At 44.5% G+C, this 25,434-nt stretch overlaps 1 protein-coding gene and 1 pseudogene across 1 annotated transcript; both read left to right on the top strand.

The window, feature by feature from the left end:
- Positions 1-12,155: 12,155 nt before the first annotated feature.
- LOC119352874 (disease resistance protein RGA2-like) lies at positions 12,156-16,936 on the top strand. The gene is made up of 5 exons (XM_037619469.1): positions 12,156-12,602; positions 12,818-14,008; positions 14,657-16,104; positions 16,266-16,379; positions 16,541-16,936. Exons 1-5 carry the CDS (start codon positions 12,225-12,227, stop codon positions 16,611-16,613), a joined length of 3,204 nt encoding a protein of 1,067 aa, XP_037475366.1. The 5' UTR covers positions 12,156-12,224; the 3' UTR covers positions 16,614-16,936.
- Positions 16,937-19,379: 2,443 nt separating this feature from the next.
- LOC119352875 lies at positions 19,380-25,147 on the top strand (annotated as a pseudogene).
- The last annotated feature ends 287 nt before the right edge of the window (positions 25,148-25,434 follow it).

The raw sequence follows: 25,434 nt of genomic DNA on the forward strand, positions 1-25,434 counted from the left end.
GCGACTGGAAGACCCCCGAAGCTCCGCCCCCGATATCTTCTTCTTCCTCGGTTCGCCGAGATCGCCGGCGACCTCCTGCCGTCACCAGTCCCTCCCTGGGCTCCCCGAGGCCACCGTCGCAACCGCCGTGAGCCACTGACTCTTCTCCCTTCCTCCATTTTTCCTCTCGCACGCCGTAGCCGCCACGCCACTTGCGCCCAATCGCCGGCCGCCGCCCTGAGCTCGTACGAGCTCCGGCCTCCCTAGCCGCTGCTGCTTGCTGTGCTGGATGTGGGAGAGCTCCAGCTCCCCGTGGGTGCCCTCCGCCGCTCGTTTGGGCGCCCGGAGAGCGAAACCGAGCCCTCCGCCGCGCCTGTTGCCACCGACGACGAGCCGCCGGCTGGTTAGGCCCTGTTGACCAGGGGTTTGACTTTTCCCCAGACTCACTGACACGCGGGCCCGGCCCTATTAATTAATCTAGTATTAGTGCTAATTAAACCAGGATAGTTTAGTTAGTATCTGACACGCGGGACCCACTGGTCAGTTTGACCTGGACCGTGCCCGTTGACCTGCTGACATCATGATGATGTCAGGCTGACGCAGTAATCCTTTTCTGGATTTTAAATAAATCAGAAATGATTTGTTTAATTCAGAAAATATCCAAAACTTTGAAAAATCATAGAAATTCTACCGTAACTCCAAATAAGATAAATTATATATGAAAAATTATCAGAAAAATTCAAGGAATCCATCTGTACCATTTTCATGCATGTTTGAGCAAGTTAACCTCATTGTTTAGGATGAAACATGATTAGGGCAAATTTCATAATAGGTTTGGAGTTGGAATTTGATATAGTTTTGAATTCCACTTCAATTAAAATGACTTTCTGTTGCATTAGCCCAAAACACATTCATATTGCCATGTCATAGCATGCATCATATTGTTGCATATCGCCATGTGTTGATTGTGTTCTTTATCAGTTGCCGGTGTTTGTCCCCCCTTAGTAGACGTTGATCTAGTGATGAATTCGTTGACACTGATGAAGACTCAATGTTATCTTCAGAAGTGCCAGGCAAGCAAAACCCCCTTGTTCATTCTGATACAATCCCACTCTCTCGCTCCTGCTCTCTTTTACCGCATTAGGACAACACCGATTCAACTGTTGCATGCTGCGGTAGTTGAACCCCTTTCCTCTGCATGACCTGTCATTGCCACAGTAAATAGATGAAACCCACTAGCATGAGTAGGAGTTGTTTGAGCCCTGATGTGCCTACTCATTCATGCTTGTTGTCATGCCTGCTACTGCTTAGAGTTGAGTCAGGTCTGATTCATCGGGAATGAATTGGAACATGGTGAACATGTCCTACCATTGAGAGCTAAGTGTGTGAACACGATTTGGTAAAGGTAGCGGTGAGAGGCCATGTAGGAGTACATGGTGGGTTGTCTCATTGCAGCCGTTCTCAGGAACCGAGTTCTGTGTTTGTGATCCATGAACAGTTACTACCACACATTGGGTTCCGGTAACTCGGCCCCTCTCGACTTATTAATCAACTCGATCTCTGTCCAGGAGTTGCAACTAGTTTCTGGTGTTTGTAGGTAGTGTTAGTAGTCTACCAAGTGGCACCCGGTACAGGTGGGCTTGGGACAGACTAGGCACAGTGGCACGGTGTACCAAGTGGCACCCGGATGGTGGGCTTGGGAACCCTGCACACATCGTTTGGGGCCGTGAGCGACACCCCGGCCGAATGTCCTTGCGGATGGAACCCGAATAGGCGATAAACCTGGACGAGAGACTTGTTGGTCAGTCAGGTCGTGGCCGACTCCCTTGCCCAGCTTCCGCTTGAAGGTTGCCGAGGTACATGACGTGTACAGGGCGATAAGTAGCGAGAGCGTGTGTGAAGAAGTACACCCCTGCAGGGTTATCATTATCTATTCGAATAGCCGATAAAGATCTTCGTAGAATATGTGGGAGCCAATATGAGCATCCAGGTTCCGCTATTGTTTATTGACCGGAGACGTGTCTCGGTCATGTCTACATAGTTCTCGAACCAATAGGGTCCGCACGCTTAAAGTTTGATGACGATCGTAATAAGAGTTTTTGTGTTTTGATGTAACGAAGGTTGTTCGGAGTCCCAGATGAGATCGGGTACATGACGAGGAGTCTTGAAATGGTCGAGACGTAAAGATTGATATATTGGATGACTATGTTTGGGCATCGGAAGGGTTCCGAGTGGTTCAGGCATTTTTCCGGAGTAGCGGGAGGTTACCGGAACCCCCCAGGAGAAGTTATGGGCCTTATGGGCCATAAGAAGGAAGCACACCAGCCCACAAGGGGCTGGTGCGCCCCCTTTGGGCAGGAGGCCGAATTGGAGAAGGTTTGGGGGGTGCAGCCCCCCCTTTCCTTCTCTCCTACTCCTTCTTCCCTTCCTCTCCTACTCCAACGAGGGTAGGGAGGAATCCTACTCCCGGTGGGAGTAGGACTCCTCCAGGGCGCGCCATAGGGGCCGTCCCTCTCCCCCTCCTCCACTCCTTTATATACGGGGGTGGGGGGCACCCCATAGACACACAAGTTGATCTTCGTGATCGTTCCTTAGCCGTGTGCGGTGCCCCCTTCCACCATATTCCACCTCGGTCATATCGTAACGGTGCTTAGGCGAAGCCCTGCATCGGTAGAACATCATCACAGTCATCACGCCGTCGTGCTGACGAAACTCTCCCTCAACATTTTGCTGGATCGGAGCTCGAGGGACGTCACCGAGTTGAACGTGTGCAGAACTCGGAGGTGCCGTACGTTCGGTACTTAGATCGGTCGGATCGGGAAGACGTACGACTACTTCCTCTACGTTGTGTCAATGCTTCCGTTGCCGGTCTACGAGGGTACGTAGACAACACTCTCCTCTCTCGTTGCTATGCATCACCATGATCTTGCGTGTGCGTACGAAATTTTTGAAATTACTACGTTTCTTAACAGTGGCATCCGAGCCTAGGTTTTATGCGTAGATGTCATATGCACGAGTAGAACACAAGTGAGTTGTGGGCGATATAAGTCATACTGCTTACCAGCATGTCACACTTTGGTTCGGCGGTATTGTTGGATGAAGCGGCCCAGACCGACATTACGCGTATGCTTACGCGAGACTTGTTTTACCGCCGTGCTATGCACACAGGTGACTAGCGGGTGTCAGTTTCTCCAACTTTAGTTGAATCGAGTGTGGCTACGCCCGGTCCTTACGAAGGTTAAATAGCACCAACTTGACAAACTATCGTTGTGGTTTTGATGCGTAGGTAAGAACGGTTCTTGCTCAGCCCATAGCAGCCACGTAAAACTTGCAACAACAAAGTAGAGGACGTCTAACTTGTTTTTGCAGGGCATGATGTGATGTGATATGGTCAAGACGTGATGAGATATAAGTTTTTGTATGAGATGATCATGTTTTGTTGAAGTTATCGGCAACTGACAAAAGCCTTATGGTTATCTCTCTATTGCATAAGATGCAAGCGCCAAATAATTGCTTTACTTTATCGCTATGTGATAGCAATAGTTGCAAGAGCAATTGTTGGCGAGACAACCATGTGACGACACATTGATATAGATCAAGATGATGGAGATCATGGTGTCATGCCAGTGACGATGGAGATCATGCATGATGATGCTTTGGAGATGGAGATCAAAGGCACAAGATGATGATGGCCATATCATGTCACATATTTTGATTGCATGTGATGTTTATCTTTTATACATCTTATTTTGCTTAGTTCGACGGTAGCTTTATAAGATGATCTCTCACTAATTATCAAGGTACAAGAGTGTTCTCCCTGAGTATGCACCGTTGCGAAAGTTCTTCGTGCTGAGACACCACGTGATGATCGGGTGTGATAGGCTCTACGTTCAAATACAACGGGTGCAAAACAGTTGCACACGCGGAATACTTAGGTTAAACTTGACGAGCCTAGCATATAACAGATATGGCCTCGGAACACTGAGACCGAAAGGTCGAGCGTGAATCATATAGTAGATATGATCAACATAGTGATGTTCACCATTGAAACTACTCCATCCCACGTGATGATCGGACATGGTTTAGTTGATTTGGATCACGTGATCACTTAGAAGATTAGAGGGATGTCTTTCTAAGTGGGAGGTCCTAAGTAATATGATTAATTGAACTTCAATTTATCATGAACTTAGTCCTGGTAGTATTAGCATATCTATGTTGTAGATCAATAGCTCGCGTTGTTGCTTCCCTATGTTATATATATGTTCCTAGAGAAAACTAAGTTGAAAAATGTTAGTAGCAATGATGCGGATTGGATCCATGATCTGAGGTTTATCCTCATTGCTGCACAGAAGAATTATGTCCTTGATGCACCGCTAGGTGAGAGACCTATTGCAGGAGCAGATGCAGACGTTATGAACGTTTGGCTAGCTCAATATGATGACTACTTGATAGTTTAGTGCACCATGCTTAACAGCTTAGAATCGGGACTTCAAAGACGTTTTGAATGTCATGGACCATATGAGATGTTCCAGAAGTTGAAGTTAATATTTCAAGCAAATACCCGAGTTGAGAGATATGAAGTCTCCAACAAGTTCTATAGCTAAAAAGATGGATGAGAATAGCTCAAGCAGTGAGCATGTGCTCAGATTGTCTGGGTACTACAATCGCTTGAATCAAGTGGGAGTTAATCTTCCAGATAAAATAGTGATTGACAGAATTCTCTAGTCACCATCACCAAGTTAGTAGAACTTCGTGATGAACTATAGTATGCAAGGGATGATGTAATCGATTCCCGAGCTTTTCATGATGACGAAATCGATGAAGGTAGAAATCAAGAAAAAGCATCAAGTGTTGATGATTAACAAAACCACTAGTTTCAAGAAAAGGGCAAAGGGAAAGAAAGGGAACTTCAAGAAGAACGGCAAGCAAGTTGCTGCTCAAGTGAAGAAGCCCAAGTCTGGTCCTAAGCCTGACACTAAGTGCTTCTACTGCAAAGGGACTGGTCACTGAAAGCAGAACTGGCCCAAATATTTGGCGGATAAGAAGGATGGCAAAGTGAACAAAGGTATATTTGATATACAGATTATTGATGTGTATTTTACTAGTGTTTGTAGCAACCCCTCGGTATTTGATATTGGTTCAGTTGCTAAGAGTAGTAACTCGAAATGGGAGTTGCAGAATGAACAGAGACTAGTTAAGGGTGAAGTGACGATGTGTGTTGGAAGTGGTTCCAAGATTGATATGATCATCATCGCACACTCCCTATACTTTCGGGATTAGTGTTGAACCTAAATAAGTGTTATTTGGTGTTTGTGTTGAGCATAAATATGATTGGATCATGTTTATTGCAAGACGGTTATTCATGTAAGTTAGAGAATAATTGTTGTTCTGTTTACATGAATAAAACCTTCTGTGGTCATACACCCAATGAAAATGGTTTGTTGGATCTCGATCGTGGTGATACACATATTCATAATATTGAAGCCAAAAGATGCAAAGTTAATAATGATAGTGCAACTTATTTGTGGCACTGCCGTTTAGGTCATATTGGTGTAAAGCGCATGAAGAAAATCCATGCTGATGGGTTTTTGGAATCACTTGATTATGAATCAGTTGATGCTTGCGAACCATGCCTCAAGGGCAAGATGACTAAGACTCCGTTCTCCGGAACAATGGAGCGAGCAACAAACTTGATTGGAAATAATACATACTAATGTATGCAGTCCAATGAGTGTTGAGGCTCGCGGCGGGTATCGTTATTTTCTCACCTTCACAGATGATTTGAGCAGATATGAGTATATCTACTTGATGAAACACAAGTCTGAAATATTTGAAAAGTTCAAAGAATTTCAGAGTGATGTGGAGAATCATCGTAACAAAAAATAAAAGTTTCTACGATATGATCACAGAAGTAAAATATTTGAGTTACGAGTTTGGCCTTCAGTTAAAACAATGTGAAATAGTTTCACTACTCACGCCACCTGGAACACCACAGTGTAATGGTGTGTCCGAACGTCATAACCGTACTTTATTAGATATAGTGCGATCTATGATGTCTCTTACCGATCTACCACTATCGTTTTGGGGTTATGCATTAGAGACAGCTACATTCACGTTAAATAGGGCACCATCTAAATCCGTTGAGACGACACCGTATGAACTGTGGTTTGGTGAGAAACCTAAGCTATCGTTTCTTAAAGTTTGGGACTGCGATGCTTATGTGAAAAAGTTTCAACATGATAAGCTCGAACCCAAATCGGAGAAGTAAATCTTCATAGGATACCCAAAAGAAACTGTTGGGTACACCTTCTATCACAGATCCCAAGGCAAGTTATTCGTTGCTGAGAATGGATCCTTTCTAGAGAAGGAGTTTCTCTCGAAAGAAGTGAGTGGGAGGAAAGTAGAACTTGATGAGGTAACTGTACCTGCTCCCTTATTGGAAAGTAGTTCATCATAGAAATCTGTTCATGTGACTACTACACCAATTAGTGAGGAAGCTAAATGATGATGATCATGTAACTTCAGATCAAGTTGCTACCGAACCTCGTAGGTAAACCAGAGTGAGATCCGCACCAGAGTGGTACGATAATCCTGTTCTGAAGATCATGTTACTTGACCATGACGAGCCTACGAACTATGAGAAAGTGATGATGAGCCCAGATTCCGCGAAATGGCTTGAGGCCATGAAATCTGAGATGAGATCCATGTATGAAAACAAAGTATGGACTTTGATTGACTTGCCCATTGATCGGCGAGCCATTGAGATTAAATGGATCTTCAAGAGGAAGACAGACGTTGATAGTAGTATTACTATCTACAAAGCTAGAATTGTCGCAAAAAGGTTTCCGACAACTTCAAGGTGTTGACTACGATGAGAGTTTCTCACTCGTATCTATGCTTAAGTCTGTCCGAATCATGTTAGCATTTGCCGCATTTTATGAAATCTGGCAAATGGATAAACAAAACTGCATTCCTTAATGGATTTATTAAAGAAGAGTTGTATATGATGCAACCAGAAGGTTTTGTCAATCCTAAAGGTACTAACAAAATATGCAAGCTCCAGCGATCCATCTATGGACTGGTGCAAGCATCTCGGAGTTGGAATATACGCTTTGATAAGTTGATCAAAGCATATAGTTTTATACAGACTTGCGGTGAAGTCTATATTTACAAGAAAGTGAGTGGGAGCACTACAATATTTCTGATAAGTATATGTGAATGACATATTGTTGATCAGAGATAATGTAGAATTATTCTGCGAAGTGTAAAGGAATGTTTGAAAGGAGATTTCCAAAGAAAGACCTCGGTGAAGCTGATTACATATTGAGCATCAAGATCTATAGAGATAGATCAAGACGCTTGATAAGTTTTTTTTTCAATGAGTACATACCTTGACAAGATTTTTAAGTAGTTCAAAATGGAACAGTCAAAAAAGAGTTCTTGCCTGTGTTACAAGGTGTGAAGTTGAGTAAGACTCAAAACCCGACCACGGCAGAAGATAGAGAGAGAATGAAAGTCATTCCCTATGCCTCAGCCATAGGTTCTATAAAGTATGCCATGCAGTGTACCAGTCCTATTGTATACCCTGCCCTGAGTTTGGCAAAGGAGTACAATCGTGATCTAGGAATAGATCACTGGACATCGGTCGAAATTATCCTTAGTGGAATAAGGATATGTTTCTCGATTATGGAAATGACAAAAGGTTCGTCGTAAAGGGTTACGTCGATGCAAATTTTGACACTGATCCAGATGACTCTAAATCTCAATCTGGATACATATTGAAAGTAGGAGCAATTAGCTAGAGTAGCTCTGTGCAGAGCATTATTGACATAGAAATTTGCAACATACTTACGGATCTGAATGTGGCAGACCCGTTGACTAAACTTGTCTCACAAGCAAAACATGATCACATCTCAGTACTCTTTGGGTGTTAATCACATATCGATGTGAACTAGATTATTGACTCTAGTAAACCCTTTGGGTGTTGGTCACATGTCAATGTGAACTATGGATGTTAATCACATGGTGATGTGAACTATTGGTATTAAATCACATGGCGATGTGAACTAGATTATTGACTCTAGTGCAAGTGGGAGACTGAAGGAAATATGCCCTAGAGGCAATAATAAAGTTATTATTTATTTTCTTATATCATGATAAATGTTTATTATTCATGCTAGAATTGTATTAACCGGAAACATAATACATGTGTGAATACATAGACAAACAGAGTGTCACTAGTATGCCTCTACTTGACTAGCTCGTTGATCAAAGATGGTTATGTTTCCTAACCATAGACATGAGTTGTCATTTGATTAACGGGATCACATCATTAGGAGAATGATGTGATTGACTTGACCCATTCCGTTAGCATAGCACTTGATCATTTAGTTTGTTGCTATTGCTTTCTTCATGACTTATACATGTTCCTATGACTATGAGATTATGCAACTCCCGTTTACCGAAGGAACACTTTGTGTGCTACCAAACGTCACAATGTAACTGGGTGATTATAAAGGTGCTCTACAGGTGTCCCCGAAGGTACTTGTTGGGTTGGCGTATTTCGAGATTAGGATTTGTCACTCCGATTGTCGGAGAGGTATCTCTGGGCCCTCTCGGTAATGCACATCACTTAAGCCTTGCAAGCATTGCAACTAATGAGTTAGTTGAAGGATGATGTATTACAGAATGAGTAAAGAGACTTGCCGGTAACGAGATTGAACTAGGTATTGAGATACCGACGATCGAATCTCGGGCAAGTAACATACCGATGACAAAGGGAACAACGTATGTTGTTATGCGGTTTGACCGATAAAGATCTTCGTAGAATATGTGGGAGCCAATATGAGCATCCAGGTTCCGCTATTGGTTATTGACCGGAGACGTGTTTCGGTCATGTCTACATAGTTCTCCAACCCGTAGGGTCCGCACGCTTAAAGTTCGGTGACGATCGTAATAAGAGTTTTTGTGTTTTGATGTACCGAAGGTTGTTTGGAGTCCCGGATGAGATCGGCGACATGACGAGGAGTCTCGAAATGGTCGAGACGTAAAGATTGATATATTGGATGACTATGTTTGGACATCGGAAGGGTTCCGAGTGGTTCAGGCATTTTTCCGAAGTACCGGGAGGTTACCCAAACCCCCCGGGAGAAGTTATGGGCCTTATGGGCCATAAGAAGGAAGCACACCAGCCCACAAGGGGCTGGTGTGCCCCCTTTGGGCAGGAGGCCGAATTGGAGAAGGTTTGGGGGGTGCGGCCCCCCCTTTCCTTCTCTCCCACTCCTCCTTCCCTTCCTCTCCTACTCTAACAAGGGAAGGGAGGAATCCTACTCCCGGTGGGAGTAGGACTCCTGCAGGGCGCGCCATAGGGGCCGGCCCTCTCCCCCTCCTCCACTCCTTTATATACGGGGGTGGGGGGCACCCCATAGACACACAAGTTGATCTTCGTGATCGTTCCTTAGCCGTGTGCGGTGCCCCCTTCCACCATATTCCACCTCGGTCATATCGTAATGGTGCTTAGGCGAAGCCCTGTGTCGGTAAAACATCATCACAGTCATCACGCCGTCGTGCTGACGAAACTCTCCCTCAACACTTTGCTGGATCGGAGCTCGAGGGACGTCACCGAGTTGAACGTGTGCAGAACTCGGAGGTGCCATACGTTCGGTACTTGGATCGGTCGGATCGGGAAGACATACGACTACTTCCTGTACGTTGTGTCAATGCTTCCGTTGCCGGTCTACGAGGGTACGTAGACAACACTCTCCTCTCTCGTCGCTATGCATCACCATGATCTTGCGTGTGCGTAGGAAAAATTTGAAATTACTACGTTTGCCAACATCTTCTCCACCTCCAATCCTAGAGGGCATACGACCTTCTTTGCTGCGTATGTACTGTCGGGCAATTCGTTATCCTTTGGAAGCTTCTTCTTCAATATTTTCAGTAGCTTCTCAAATCCTTTGTCCGCCACAGCATTCTCTGCCTTCCACTGCAGCAATTCCAGTACGGTACCGAGCTTTGTGTTGCCATCTTCGCAATTGGGGTACAACCCTTTTTTGTGATCCTCTAACATGCGATCGAACTTCAGCTTCTCCTTTTGACTTACGGATTGCGTCCTTGCATCGACAATGACCCGGCGGAGATCATCATCATCGGGCACATCGTTTGGTTCCTCTTAATCTTCAGCAGCTTCACCCGTTGCAGCACCATTGGGCACATCGTCTGGTTCCTCTTGATTTTCACCAGCTCCCCCCGTTGCAGCATCACCGTATTCAGGGAGCACATAGTTGTCATCGTACTCTTCTTCTTCGCCGTCTTCCATCATAACCCCTATTTCTCCGTGCCTCGTCCAAACATTATAGTGTGACATGAAACCCTTGTAAAGCGGGTGGGAGTGAAGGATTTTCCGATTAGAGTAAGACCTCGTATTCCCACATTCAGTGCATGGACAACACATAAAACCATTCTGCTTGTTTGCCTCAGTCGCATCGAGAAACTCATGCACGCCCTTAATGTACTCGGAGGTGTGTCTGTCACCGTACATCCATTGCCGGTTCATCTGCGTGCATTATATATAATTAAGTGTCCAAATTAATAGAAGTTCATCATCACATTAAAACCAAAGTACATACATAGTTCTCATCTAACAACATATAGCTCTCCAGAGCATCTAATTAATTAAACCATACATTGAAACTATGTAAAACATTTCAATGCGAAAACAAATGCGATTATAATCGCAACCAAGGTAACAATTGATCCAACGGCATAATGATACCAAGCCTCGGTATGAATGACATATTTTCTAATCTTTCTAATCTTCAAGCGCATTGCATCCATCTTGATCTTGTGATCATCGACGACATTCGCAACATGCAACTCCAATATCATCTTCTCCTCCTCAATTTTTTTATTTTTTCCTTTAACAAATTGTTTTCTTCTTCAACTAAATTTAACCTCTCGACAATAGAGTCGGTTGGAATTTCCAATTCACATACATCCTACATAAATAAAATCTATGTCACATTGGTCGGCATAATTTTCATAAACAATAAATGAACCAATAGTTATAAAGATAATATATATACCACTTCCGAATCATAGACAGGACGAGGGCCGACGGGGGCGGATACCAAAACCATCGCACTATATAAGATGCAATAATAAAAGTAAGAAAATAATACAAGTATCTATGTAAACATACAAGTAAGAATATTTTTCCTTTCAAAAAGAAGATAAGAACAAGAGGCTCACCACGGTGGTGCCGGCGATGAGCTCGGCGTGGGTGATCGACGGCAGTGAAGACGGGGACGGGGCGTGACGGACCGCTAAACCTAGACAAATATTGAGGAAAATGGAGCTTGGAGGTCGAGCTTGGAGAGGAGAAAGCTTAAGTAGTGTGGCTCGGGCATTCATCGAACACCTTATGTGCATAAGAGGTGAGCTAGAGCATTCCATCGAACACCTTGTGTGCATAGCAGTATGCTCTGCTCTTACGCGAGGGGGTATATATAGGCACCTCATTGTTCAAGCCATCAACCGGGACCAATGGTGGTGGGCCAGGCGCGAGGCCCACTGGTCCCGGTTCGTCCCACCAACCGGGACCAATGGCCAACGTGGCCCGGCCGGCCCCCTGGGCTCACGAACCGGGTCCAATACCTCCATTGGTCCCGGTTCTGAACTAGTGTCTACTGCGCCCCTCCCCAACGTAACAAGTTGCAGGTGGTTTTACTCCTGATGGGAAGTGGCGTTTCTTGACATCGCATAAGCCGACGTTTGCATCAGTGTCTTGAGACTGGAACAATGTTCAAAAAAGAGTTTCATGTCCCCGCTAAGGCCATTTCCAACGGATGCTCAAGCCTTTGCCTCTTCCAAGATCCTCTGCAGGACCCTCCGCTCGTCGAAAGCAATAGCGTTCTGGTGCCTCCACAGTTCACATGGTCAGGCCCATGATTGCGAGGAGTTCCTTTTGTAGTATTCTCCTCGCTAGAGGTGAGGTGCACCAGCTGCGCGTGACCGCAAATTGTTGTCTGACACAAAAAAATATACTGTAATTTCTTTCTCTGCCGGTACACAGCTCCCGATCGACAGCCCGGCTGGTTCACCCTTCCTCCGCTGGCTGAAGGCGTTAAAGAATACACTAACCTGCGCATCCTGTCTACCTCTCCATTTACCCATCCCATCCAATCCCCATCCCTTCGCTCAACACAAGCAAAGAGAGCGCGCGCTGTAGGAGCAAAGGAGCAGCCATGGCCACCCAAGCCGTAGTCCAGAGGGCATGCGCGAAGCTCAGATCCGCCACAGGAGATGGAGCCGTGGTGCATTTGAACTTCACCGGTGACATGCGGGAATTGTTGGAGGCGCTGGAGGCCATCCAGCCGGTGCTGAACAAAGCCGAGATGCACCTGTTCATGTATAGAGAGGCCATCCAGCCGGTGCTGAACAAAGCCGAGATGCACCTGTTCATGTATAGAGAGGCCATCCAGCCGGTGCTGAACAAAGCCGAGATGCACCTGTTCATGTATAGAGATGTTTCGTTTTTGCTGCAGCGCGTCTTGAGCGCCGCCTACAAGGCCATAGACACTGTCGACGAGATGCAGGACGCGAGACCACAGGCTGCTGCAACGGTATTGGCCGTTTATTTATTTATCCCTTACTTATTCCGGCCAAGCAAATACTACTATCCATTACTTACTTGCTGTCTTCACCGCCGTGAGATTGGTTAGAGGATAATTCATTGGTCGATGTTTTAGCTGCGCTGCTGTTAAAAGTTCCAATATTTTGATTTCAAGACAGTTTAATGTCCTCTTTCTCTAAGGAACATAATGGTCCATATTTGCAGATGACGAGAAGAATGCTGCCCCGCCTTGCCATCATGAAGAATGCCATGGCCATCCAGGTGCAGGAGACGAAACAACTAGTGATGGATGTAATGGAGTACCCGCTTCATTTACCAGGTTCTGTGGCACACACAAGCACCAGAGTCCAGAAAATTTCCGAGCAACGAAAAACTGGACCAGTTTTTGAGGAAGCAATGGTTTTAGGAAGAGGATCAGATAAAGACAGGATAATAGCCACCCTGCTATGTACTGAGCCCAACATCATCACGCAAGAGCACATCACCATTATTCTTCCCATCTTTGGGCTTGCAGGCAGCGGCAAGACAACCTTGGCACAAATGGTATTTAACGATATCCACTCCCTCCAAGGCTACGACTTTCGGGTATGGGTTTATGTGTCTCCCCAGTTCGACTTCCATACAATAGGCAACTCCATTGTTTGTAACGTGTCAGGAAGGGGACAAGAAGAGATCAACAACCATTCTTCTCCAGACGTGGAGGGGATGGAGAGTATAATGAAGCGCCTTCACAAGCTACTTGATGGTAAGAAGGTGCTCCTTGTTTTGGATGACTTGTGGGAGGAGGATCCCATTCAGTTGCAGCTATTGAAGTCCATGTTAACTTTCTTGGGAGACAAGATGGACGTGATAGTAACCACATGCAACCAAGCCATCCCCAGGAAGATTTGTACAGTTGAGCCGTACAGGCTAAATCGGTTGAGTGATGACACGTGTTGGGAAATAATCAAGAAATTGATCAGTTTCGAAGGAGGAGAAGAAGAGTTGGAGAAGATTGGACGGAAGATCGCAAGCAAGTGCTGGGGTGTGCCATCAATAGCTCATGAATACGCATGCATGCTAGGTTCTTCCCGAGATGCTATGGCATGGAAAGAAACCATGGAATGGGATATCTGGTCTCCTTATATTTCGAATCATGAGTCAACACTTATGTTAGCCCGTTCAACTTTAGAGCTAAGCTACAGGAGTATGCCACCAGAATTGAGGCTATGCTTTGCTTATTATTGTGAAATCTTCCCAAACGGGCACCATATAGTCAAATATGACCTGGTTCATCACTGGATTGCTCTCCAACTCATTGAGCCATCTGAAATATTGTCTGCCACACAGATAGCTGAGGAGCATATTTCCAGGCTTCAGGACTTGTCATTCCTTCATACTGCAGAGCTGGACCACGTGAGTAATTGTCTACTACTCTCTTATATGAAATTTATCGAATTTTAGAGACATAAAACTGAAGTAAAATTTGAGTGAATCCTACCATACTTGTTCCTACTGGATGGATTAATTACTACTATATGGCATGGATATGGTAGTAGGTATCAGCACGAGGCCGGGACATGATATGGTGAAACGAAACAACTCCAAAATGCTTTCAAAAATAGTATTTTTGAAGCATCGAGTTTGTTGTTTCCGCCCAGACCAGTAGGAATGTAATTTTCTTCAAGAAAAATTGCATGCATGTAGATAATTTAACAATGTTTGTTGCCAAAGAAATACGACTTTTTTAGTTATGTTGCTTTTTGTTTGGTTTTACTGTTCACGAGGTTGCATTTTCAAGTGTAGAAACTCCATGTCTGAGCAGAGCTGATTTTTTGTGACACCCTGATCTGACAGCAAGGTGCGACCACATCTGACGGCTAGGGAGTTGATTGATCGGGGCTTCCCATGGATCCATGGACGCCTAGCGTCCTCCTTTTTAGTTAATGTTAAAACATATATAAGTTCCAAATGTCTAAGCTACACAATAGTAGTTACATTCTCAAGATAAATATTTCGTGATGCATCTTATAATTATTTGCATATGCCTTCCATTTATTGCAGGCCAGTGGAATAAAGGATAAGGGTTCAATCTTGTTCACTATGCACAATCTGGTGCGAAACTTCCGGGCAACGTCCACAGATAGTTTAACATACTGTCTAGCCACCAATTGTCATGGGAAACCTGGTAGAAGGTATGGTAACCATCTAAGGGCGATGCGCTTTGTGGGTTGCAGGAAAGTGGAGTTTACGGGCGACTTATTTTCACGTAATAAGTGGCTCCGTGTCCTGGAACTAACGGAGAGCTCCGTCCTGAAGCTACCGGACACCATCTGGCAACTGAAGCACCTGGGGTATCTTAAGATATCAGGATTCTCTGGACTCGTAACTCTGCCAGAGTCCCTTGGGCATCTGAAAAATCTGTTCCATATTGACTTATCAGGCTGCTCTGGGCTTGCAACACTTCCTGAATCATTTGGCGATCTCATAAACTTGACCCATGTCAATCTATCACGATGCCATGGACTGGCAGAGCTTCCAGAACAGCTCCAGAAGCTCGGCAAACTGGTACACCTGGATTTATCATTCTGGTCTTGTTTTGAAGGGATTGGGAATCGCCTTGGTGGCCTCACCACTCTGGAGCATTTGAACTTATCAAACCCTTGCTGTCATCTTGCTCAACAACGGTCTCATCTGCAAGGGCTAAAAGATGGTTTGTGCAAGCTCACCAAACTCCGGTATCTGAACTTGTCAGCGTGCCTGAATCCTATCTTTTACTACCATGGAGAGTCACAAGAGGACAGTCTCAAATGCCTTGGAGAGTGTGTCAGCGGTCTTTCCAGCCTAGAACATTTGGACCTGTCTCATCACATATTTCTCTTTGGCCTGCCTGCTAGTCTAGGTGACCTCAACCAGCTGCACACACTTGATCTCTCAGGCTGCATCAGACTCAAGAAGGTTGGTGAAATGAAGTCTCTCAAGTTTATATATCTGTGGAAGTGCCGGGGCCTAGAGAGTTGCCAGTTTATGGTTCGCATCATCGATGATGATGATGTGTATAGCAGCAGCAACATTGTTCAGCTGGAGGAGGTAAATTGCCAAGAGCTCCAGATAAGCTGCCTAGAAAAGGTCAAGTCTAAAGAGGAAGCACAGAGAATCAAATTGGTGGAGAAACTAAAGCTTCAGAAGTTGAAGCTTTCTTGGACATTGGACTCTCTCAGATCAGTGGAGGACAGTGCTTTGTTGGTGGAATTAGTGCCACCGCCTAATCTGCAGTGCCTTGAGGTTAATGGCTACACCGGCACATGCCTCCCGGAGTACTTGGGTGAACTCACCTCTCTCCAGGAACTCAAGATCGTCCGCTGCAAGCAGCTCAACTCGTTACCGGATACAATGCAGAAACTCACCAGCCTCAAGGATCTGTGTATTTTTGACTGTCCAGAATTGGAGAAGTGGTGTCAGGTTGAGGAGAACAAGAAAATGCTGGCGCACATCCCCAATAAAAATTATGAGTATGTACCATCATATTGCTCGTTGTTTTACTATTATTTTACATTTCTTATGTTGGTTCGTGTATCCTTGCTCAAAGTAGTTTGTGTACAAAAATGAAGTACCCATCGCTGATCTGAACTTGATTTAATTGTGCGAGTTGCTGACCTTGTACATTTTGCAGGGAACCTGCTAGTACTAGCAGGCAGGAGATTGAGGAGGACGACAAATCGGGCAACGAGGCGGAGATTGAGGAGGACAAGAAAATGCTGGCGCACATCCCCAACAAAAATTATGAGTATGTACCACCATATTGCTCGTTGTTTTAGTGTTATTTTACACTCTTTATGTTGGTTCGTGTATCCCTGCTCAAAGTAGTTTGTGTAAAAAAAGGAAGTAGCCATCGCTGATCTGAACTCGATTTAATTGTGCGAGTTGTTGACCTTGTACATTTTGCAGGGAACCTGCTAGTACTAGCAGGCAGGGGATTGAGGAGGATTACAAATCGGGCGACAAGGTGGAGGCGGCGTAGGAAGATGCCACGGTGCCGAGGAATTGTGTGTGCGATGAAGCACAAATTTCGGTGCAAAGTGGAATGCCATTTGATTACCAGCTATTCTTGCAACATATGTTGGCCTGCAGACTCTTTCAGGCAGCAAAAGATGATGATTTGATTTCAGACAACTTACTTTCGCATTCCTGTACAATTTGATCTTTTAATCTGAGCTCTTGAGCGTACATTATATGCTGTGTAATACCCCCACGAATCCTTAAATATTACCACATTTTTCGCCCATTGCAACTTCATACGACTGGGCATGTACTGTTAAATTCGGTTTTGTAATAATATTTCAGTTCAGAACACACTGATCTTCAGAACACACTGGTTCAGGTACAGAATGGTTCTTTACATGGCCGATGTACGTGCTCGTGTTGCTGTTGTCATGAGAAGTTGCATTTTCGCAGACTTAAAAGTTTCGGTGCCTCACGACTTAGTACCAGCCAACGACATTTTACTGGTTCAGCTATTGAAACCTGATACGCGCCTCTTGTCTTTCCAAGACCTGGGCATTTGCGCATTGTACATACTAGTACTCTCTCACTGCTAACCACTTGGTTGGAATTCTGCTTCATCTTTTCACATTCATTTTGCAAGGATTAATTTGTTTCACAGCGTCAAGTGTCAGGTAATCAAGAATCTATGGAATGTTCGATATTGCTGATGCCTTTTCCTTTTCCTTTCGGACATTTTTGGAGGAGGAGCTGCTTACTCTACAAGTGCGCAGAATGGACAAGAAATATAAATACTTTAGATAAACAAGTGAATTTTTATAAAACTACATAACCTTTTTTGGTAAATGCACGAACACTTTTTTGGAAGTCCGTGAACATGATTTTGAACGTGTCGATACTCTCTTTAAACATGTGAAAAAATTTAAATGCGCAAAAAAAAATTCAAGGCTTAAACACTTTTTAAAAATTCCATGATTTATTATTTTCTGAATATTTCCAAAATTAAGCAAATATTTTATAAATTATGAGATTTTTTTTCAAATGCACGCACATTTTTGTAAAATGCGTGATCATCTTTTTAAATATGTGAACATAATTTGAAGTCTGAAGAACATTTTATAAAATACTTATGAACATTTTGGAACCATGCAAAAATTTCAGAAAATATCTGTCAACACTTAATTTGCACGATCACTTTTTCAAAATCACATAATTTTTTTTGAATTACATAAAAATTTATAAAAATACATTAGTACTTATAATAAATACATATACCCTTTTAAAAATCATATGAACATCTCTTTAAATATGCGAACACTTGTAAAATAACGCACACATTTTCTAAAATTTCATGCAGTGCAGTCTATTGATCCTCATATTTACTCCTCAAGCACACTTGAACCTAAAGGTTGCCCCTTCGTCTCTCTTCCAAAAAATGGTGACGGCAAGGCGACCCCATTCCACCCGCTCCTCCCTGGTGATGCCATGGCTCCCCACTTCCCCTGTCTGGTTGTTTCTCTTCTCGAGCGGTGGATTTTGTTGTTTCTTCGTGTTCTGCATGTAGTCTTTGAAGGTGTTTTCTAATGGACAGCACGTCCGTGCTTCGTGTTCTGTTCCCCCCGGCTCCTTCTCTGAGTGGAAAAGTTTCGCTATCTTCGACCTCATTTGTGAGCTGGTGAGGTTAGGTGTCCCGGCTCTAGAATGGTTTCCCAACCCTCTACGTTACCTTCTTCTCCAGGGCAATGATTTGTTTCTTAGATCGATATCACCGGCGCCTTCTGGCACCGACGGGCGACTTCCGGGCCGTTGTTTCAACAACTTTTTCCTGATTCCAATGATGATACGGAGGTCCAAATGCTTCGTTTAAGGTGTGCTGTCAGCGAGTGCTGGAGGAAGACAATGCCAATTATCCGGAGGACATATGTCTAATTTCCTATTTTTGTAAGATGATCCCAAAAAGTGTTAGTAGGCTAGGCTGTCTTTGGCATTTTCCAAAATTAAATTAAAAAATCTAGGAGTGGTCTCGCAAAGGTGTTCCCTTTTAAAGGCCTTGAAGCAGCGATTCTGTTATACGTGGTGAAAATTTTCTATTCACATTTGTTGGAGAGCACTGCTATACCTATGGACTGGATTGTAGCGGAATTTAATTTACAATTTTCCTAAAGCACATCTAGATGTGGCATAAGTATTGCACATCTAAGTCATATGCCATTGATCAATTTACGGGCTGGTGTGGCATTTTCTGGTTGGATGATCTTTGTTTGTTGGATTTATTTGACCTGTACACGTCTCGTCTTGAAGAGTTCTCTTTGTTTTGTTTTGCCGTTGTTTTGATTTGGTCCTTCGTAAGGTAGAGCGTAGCTGTCGGAATGGCGACTGGTCTCTTCCCCGATGCTGGTCACCACGCGGCATCTGTTATATTTTATCAGCCGATAGCAACTTTCAGCGTCGGTCCAATTAAAACTTGCTGTCCGCGTCGCGATCGGAGTGGAACTTTGGGTTGTAGGTTCATCTTCCGATCGATAGCTAGCTAGCTCTCCGGCTGGTTCCAACGTAGCCAGCTCCAGAATTCCTAGAACTGGTCCCACTTATACCGATCGAACTTAATATCTCATGTCCACGGTCCATATATACATGCATGCAACGTGTCCACTGTTGTTGCCATGCACTGAGGACTGAGCAAAAATGTTCAAGCAATCAAGCGTATGGCCCCCGTACCCAGCTCCATATCCCCTCCTACACTTGAGCTGGTAGAATCCGGACATCCCAAAAGATACACCAGCGCGTGCGCATCCTCTCCGCCTCTCTCCGCCAACCAAACGACATCCCATCGCTGAACACAACAAACATCGAGAGCTCCCTGTGGGAGCAAAGGAGCAGCCATGGCCACCCAAGCCGTAGTCCAGAGGGCATGCGCGAAGCTCAGATCCGCCATAGGAGATGAAGCCGTGGCGCGGTTGAACTTCACCGCTGACCTGCGGGATATGTTGGAGGCGCTGGAGGCCATCCAGCCGGTGCTGGACGAAGCCGAGGTTCGGCCATTGTGGGATACATCTGCGTCGGACTGGCTGTGCTTGGTCAGGACCGCCGCCTACAAGACCATAGACACTGTCGACGAGCTGCAGGACGCGAGACCAAAGGCTGCTGCAACGGTATTTCACTGCAACTGGACGTTTATTTTTTTTCCTTACATATTCCGGCGTCGAAGCAAATTATGTACGTACTGTTTATTACTCCTTATGTTCCATGTAGATTTTTTAAAAAGTATGTTTTAGAAAAATTGACCAAGTTTATAAAGAAAACTATTGGATCCTGATAAATGCCACACGTGTGGCACTTATCATTTGGGTTGTTTTTTTGATAAAGAGAATATATTAATATCGCAAAGATACCAGTTATACTCAGCCTCAGCATCAACAAAATGTCCAACCAGACATTAATGATGCACACAGACAAAAAGAGAAAAAAAAAGGCCCGCCATAGTGATCAATCACTCACAACAGTAGCACGCAAACCACCACCAAAGCCAGCACCCGAACCGCAAAAGAGGTCTTACAAAGGCGACGCCTCCAAGAAAGGAATAGAGCACAAGCATCATCGTCGCCCGATCAATGATATTTGGTTTTCACCTTGGAGAAAGTCCAAGTTCTGAAAACAATGCCTTCAGCAAGATCATTGTCAGGCACAATCAATGAAGGTTAGACCTTGGATTTTCACCCACAGAATCGAGACTCGGTACTCGAGGAGCACCACCAGACTGATGTCCTGCAGTGCTGACGCGCTCACGTGCCGAGGCCACTACTGCAAGTCACTAAACGCAAAGTTCAGTCTTCACCGCATCCAAGGCACATTTCCACCATTTCATTTGATCCTCCAATCGCAACTGCCATGACATTCTCTGCCTCTCACAATACCATGAAAGTCTAGAAGTAGACATGTCCCATGGTATCGAGAAATAGCGGAGCTTCGTGCTGCACCCGATTAAAGTTGCACGGCAGATGCACGGATGCGCACGGCCGAATCCCATCCGATCCAGAAAACCAGGAGCGTCTTGCGCCTATCTATAGATCACCGGCGGAGAATTCCGGAACTCATCATCAGCTAGATCGAAGAGGATCGAAAACAGGTAGATCGCCAATTTGGCGCAACAAGACCAATAGGGCAGCCACCTTTATTGACTCGGATCAGCAGCCCCGACGCCACCAATTGGCACTTTACTCGTTGTCTTCATTAGACGTGCGACTTGTTAGAGTATAATTCATTTGTCAATATTTTAGCTATGTTGTTAAAACTTCCAATATTTTGATTTCAAGTCAGTTTCATGCATTATCTAAGAAATATATGATTCAAATTTGCAGATGACAAAGATGTTGCCCCGCCTTACCATCATGAAGAATGTCATGGCCATCCAGGTGCAGGAGACGAGAGAACTAGTGATGTGGGCACAGGAGCAGTTGCGTGCGTTATCAAAATATCTTGCAGAAAACACCATAATGTTCCAGAAAATTATTGAGGAACGGAAAACCGGACCAGTATTTGAGGAAGCAATGGTTCTGGGAAGAGGATCTGATAAAGAGAGGATAATTGCCACATTGCTATCTACTGAGCCCAACATCATGCGAGAGCACATCACCATTCTTCCCATCTTTGGGCTTGCAGGGAGCGGCAAGACAACTTTGGCACAAATGGTTTTTAATGATACCCACTCTCTCCAAGGCTACGACTTTCGGGTATGGGTTCATGTGTCTCCCAAGTTCGACTTCCATACAATAGGCAAGTTCATTATTTGTCACGTGTCAGGAAGGGGACAAGAAGAGATCAACCATTCTTCTTCAGGCTTGGAGGGGATGGAGAGTATAATGAAGCGCCTTCGCGAGCTACTTAATCTTAAGAAAGTGCTCCTTGTTTTGGATGACTTGTGGGAGGAGGCTCCCATCCAGCTGCAGTTGTTGAAGTCCATGTTAACCTTCTTGGGCAGCAAGGTCGATGTCATAGTTACAACATGCAACCAATCGATCGCTAGGAAGATCGGTACCATTGAGCCGTACAGGCTAAATCCATTGAGTGATGACACATGCTGGGAAATAATCAAGAGGAACTCAATCCATTTCGAAAAACAAGACAAAGAGGAGAGTTGGAGAAGATAGGACGGGAGATGGCAAGCAGGTGCCGCGGTGTACCATCGGCGGCTCCAGCATTCGCGGGATTGCTAGATTTTTACCGAGATGATTGGAAATGGGAAGGTACCATGCTAGATATATGCTCAAAGTTGCTCTTACCGATTTCAACTATCGATTTAAGTTACAGGAGTATGCCACCAGATTTGAAGCTATGTTTTGCTTATTATTGTCTAATATTCCAAGAAGGGCACAATATAGTCAAAGATGATCTTGTTCATCATTGGATTGCTCTCAATCTCATTGAGCCATCTGAAGTATTGTCTGCCACACAGATAGCTGAGGAGCATATTACCAGGCTTCTGGACATGTCATTCCTTCAAACCGTAAAGTCGGACCACGTGAGTAATTGTCTACTACTCCGTTTTGCAAAATTCTTCCCATTTTAAAGCGACAAAATTGAAGTACATTTTATTGAATCTATGTGGACATAACAGAATGTATGCATGAGGGGATATCGTAGTTATACTATCGCAAGATAATCCTTTTGTGATGCATTTATAATTATATGGTTATGCCCATAATATATTCCAGGTCAGAGCAAAGGACGACAAGGGTGGGATCTTGTTCACTATGCACAATTTGGTGCATGACTTGGCGAGAAGGTTTGCAGGATGTTCAAGCTACTGTCTAGCCATCAATCATCATGGGCAACTTGATGCTGGCTATGTTGAACGTCAAAGGGCGTTGCGCTGTGTAGGCTGTAGCAAAGTGGAGTTTAACACTGACACATTTTCACGTAGGAAGTGTCTACGTGTCATGGAACTAAAGGAGAGTGCCATGCAGAAGCTACCAGACTCCATCTGGCAATTGAGCTACATGGGATATCTTAAGATATCAGAATTCACTGGACTGGTAACTCTGCCTGAGTCATTTGGGCATCTGACGAATTTGTTCCACGTTGACTTATCAGGCTGCTCCGGGCTACAAAACCTACCAGAGTCGTTTGAGAAGCTAACCCATTTAGTGCATGCCAACTTGTCAGGCTGCTCTGAGCTACTAAACCTACCTGCATCAGTTGGGAAGCTTGTCAATCTGGTGCACATCAATTTGTCAGGCTGCTCTGGGCTTGCAGCTCTTCCAGAATCATTCGGGGATCTCGTGAACTTGTTACATATCGATCTATCACATTGCCATCGACTGTCAAAGATTCTGGAAGTGTTGCAGAAGCTCGACAAAGTGGTATACCTGGATTTGTCATTCTGGTCTTGTTTTGAAGGGATTGGTGGTCTTGGTGGCCTCACCAATCTGGAGCATTTGAACCTGTCAAACCCTTGCTGTCATCTTGCTCAACGCCGCTCCCCTCTTCAAGAGCTAAAGGATGCCGTGTGCAAGCTCACCAAACTCCGGTATCTGAACTTGTCAATGTGCCTGAACCCTATCTTTTACTACCACCAGTCACGACAGGACAGTCTCCAATATATTGCTGACTGTATCAAAGGTCTTTCCTGTCTAGAGCATTTGGACCTGTCTCATAACACATTTCTTTTTGATCTGCCTGAAAGTCTAGGTGACCTCAACAGGCTACACACATTGGATCTCTCAGGCTGCATCAGAATCAAGAAAGTAGGTGAAACGAAGTCTCTCAAGGTTATAATAGATCTAAGCAAATGCCGGGGTCTAGAAAGTTGCCAACTTATGATTCGTGTTGATGAAGGGGCATACGGAAGCACGAGCAACCTAGCTCAGCTCGAGGTTGTGGACTGTAAAGAGTTGGAGATAAGCTGCCTTGAGAGGCTCCAGTCTCTGGAGGAAGCGCAGAGGATAAGATTAGTGGACAAACAAAAGGTAGAACGGTTGAAGCTTTGTTGGAGTGTTGGTGGCGCCGGAGGATCTATGAAGGTGGATGAAAATGCTTTGTTGGGAGAACTAGTGCCACCACATTCTCTACAGTTCCTCCAGATATGTGGCTATGGTGGCGAAACCTGCCTCCCTGCCTGGCGGATACCAAGCATATCATCTCATCTCCGTAATCTTATAGAGGTTACCATGGAGGACTTCCCGAGGTGCGTGGTACTGCCGCCGCTGGGTCTATTTCCAAACCTCCAGCGCCTTGTTCTCAGAAGGATGGCCAGAATCACAAGGATCGATGCCGGTGAACTGAGTGGAGGCAACAAGGAGGCATTCACTCGACTCTCTAAGTTGACCATAGATCATATGGAGAACCTGAAAGAGTTTAAGTTTGCAGCCGTTGATGAGCTGGTGATTCAGAAATGCCCCTTGTTGAGCTTTGGATGTCTTCCACCCAGAGCTGAGAGGTTGTTGATATCAGACAGTGACCAACTAATGTCTTCATCGGTCAGAGGAATAGATGGCGTGGAGGGTCCTTCTTTTCCGGTAACTGAACTGGTGGTCCAAACCTGCAACTTGGCTTTAGGTAATGACTTTCATTATGTACCTTCTTTTCTGTAAATATATTTTGATCCTTGAGAAGATAATTATCTCCTTTACTTCTATCTTTTGTAATGCTCCAGCATCAGCAATTCCTAATAGTGCTACTTTGCTTGCTCAATGTGCAACTAGGTGACTGGAGTTTTCTTCACCACCTCCCTGGTCTCTGCAGCTTGACTATCAACAACTGCTACAATCTAACCAGCTCACCGGAGATTATCAGCGCCCTGTCCTCTCTCCAGTCACTATGTTTCTATCAGTGCCATGAGCCTATGGAATCACTACCAGTGTTCTTGTGTGACCTCACCTCCCTCCAGCAACTTGCGATCGATGAGTGCCATGGCGTTCAATCTTTGCCGGAGGACATGTTAGCCAAGCTAACTAGCCTCGAAGCTCTGTATATTTGGGACTGTCCTGAATTGAAGGAGTGGTGTGAATCAGAGGAGAACAAACAGAAGCTCGCTCACATCCTAATAAAATTTGAGTATGTCCCCTGCCTATCTTGGCTACTTAAATTGTCTATATAACACTAGTTTGTTCTTTCTTTCTATATGCACCGTTCTGCTGGTAGCTTTTTGATTGTGCCTACTGGTGTTTGCTGCTCAGAATTCCTTCTGTAGAAGTAGAAGCACAGCTGCCATCGTTCACCTCAACTGGAGTTTTAGCTAATCAAAGTTTCCGTCCTGTTAATTCTGCAGAAAATTTGGTATGAGCAAGACTGGCGTGCATCCCCCAGAAATGTAAACGAGTGTCCCTGTTATGGATTCCTGAGGATTTACCGCTGGAACAGTACCTTAATGCAAGGCCGGCGGCACTTCCTTAGTGGATCGATGACGAACTGATCACTGTGTTCTAGTAGTATGATGGAAAATTTGTACTGGAAGGTCAAGTTTCTCATCTGTGTAATTTAGTTTATGTTCATCTGCGGACACTTCTGTCCGCAAAAGCATGATTTCAGACACCTTTAATTAATTTATTTTGTTTCCATTAAGTACATTTCGATCCATGAGATCGGACATCGGTGTTGTACTTTTACGCTACATATCTGTTGCCTCATGCAATTCAGACAAAGACGATTAAATTTGATGTGATCCAGTTAAGAAACATTTTTCTGAAAAGATTTCATTCAGCTTCAAGTTGCCTTTTCTGAAAACATCGATGTGTACCTTTTGCACTTGTGTGCTGTGTAATGCTCTCACAGATCCCAAATTTTTCTAGATATTTATTTCTAGTTCCATTTAAGTTCGAACAAGTAGTCATGAAAGAAATGCA

The sequence above is a fragment of the Triticum dicoccoides genome, chromosome 2A (assembly GCF_002162155.2).
Source record: "Triticum dicoccoides isolate Atlit2015 ecotype Zavitan chromosome 2A, WEW_v2.0, whole genome shotgun sequence".
Lineage (NCBI taxonomy): Eukaryota > Viridiplantae > Streptophyta > Magnoliopsida > Poales > Poaceae > Triticum > Triticum dicoccoides.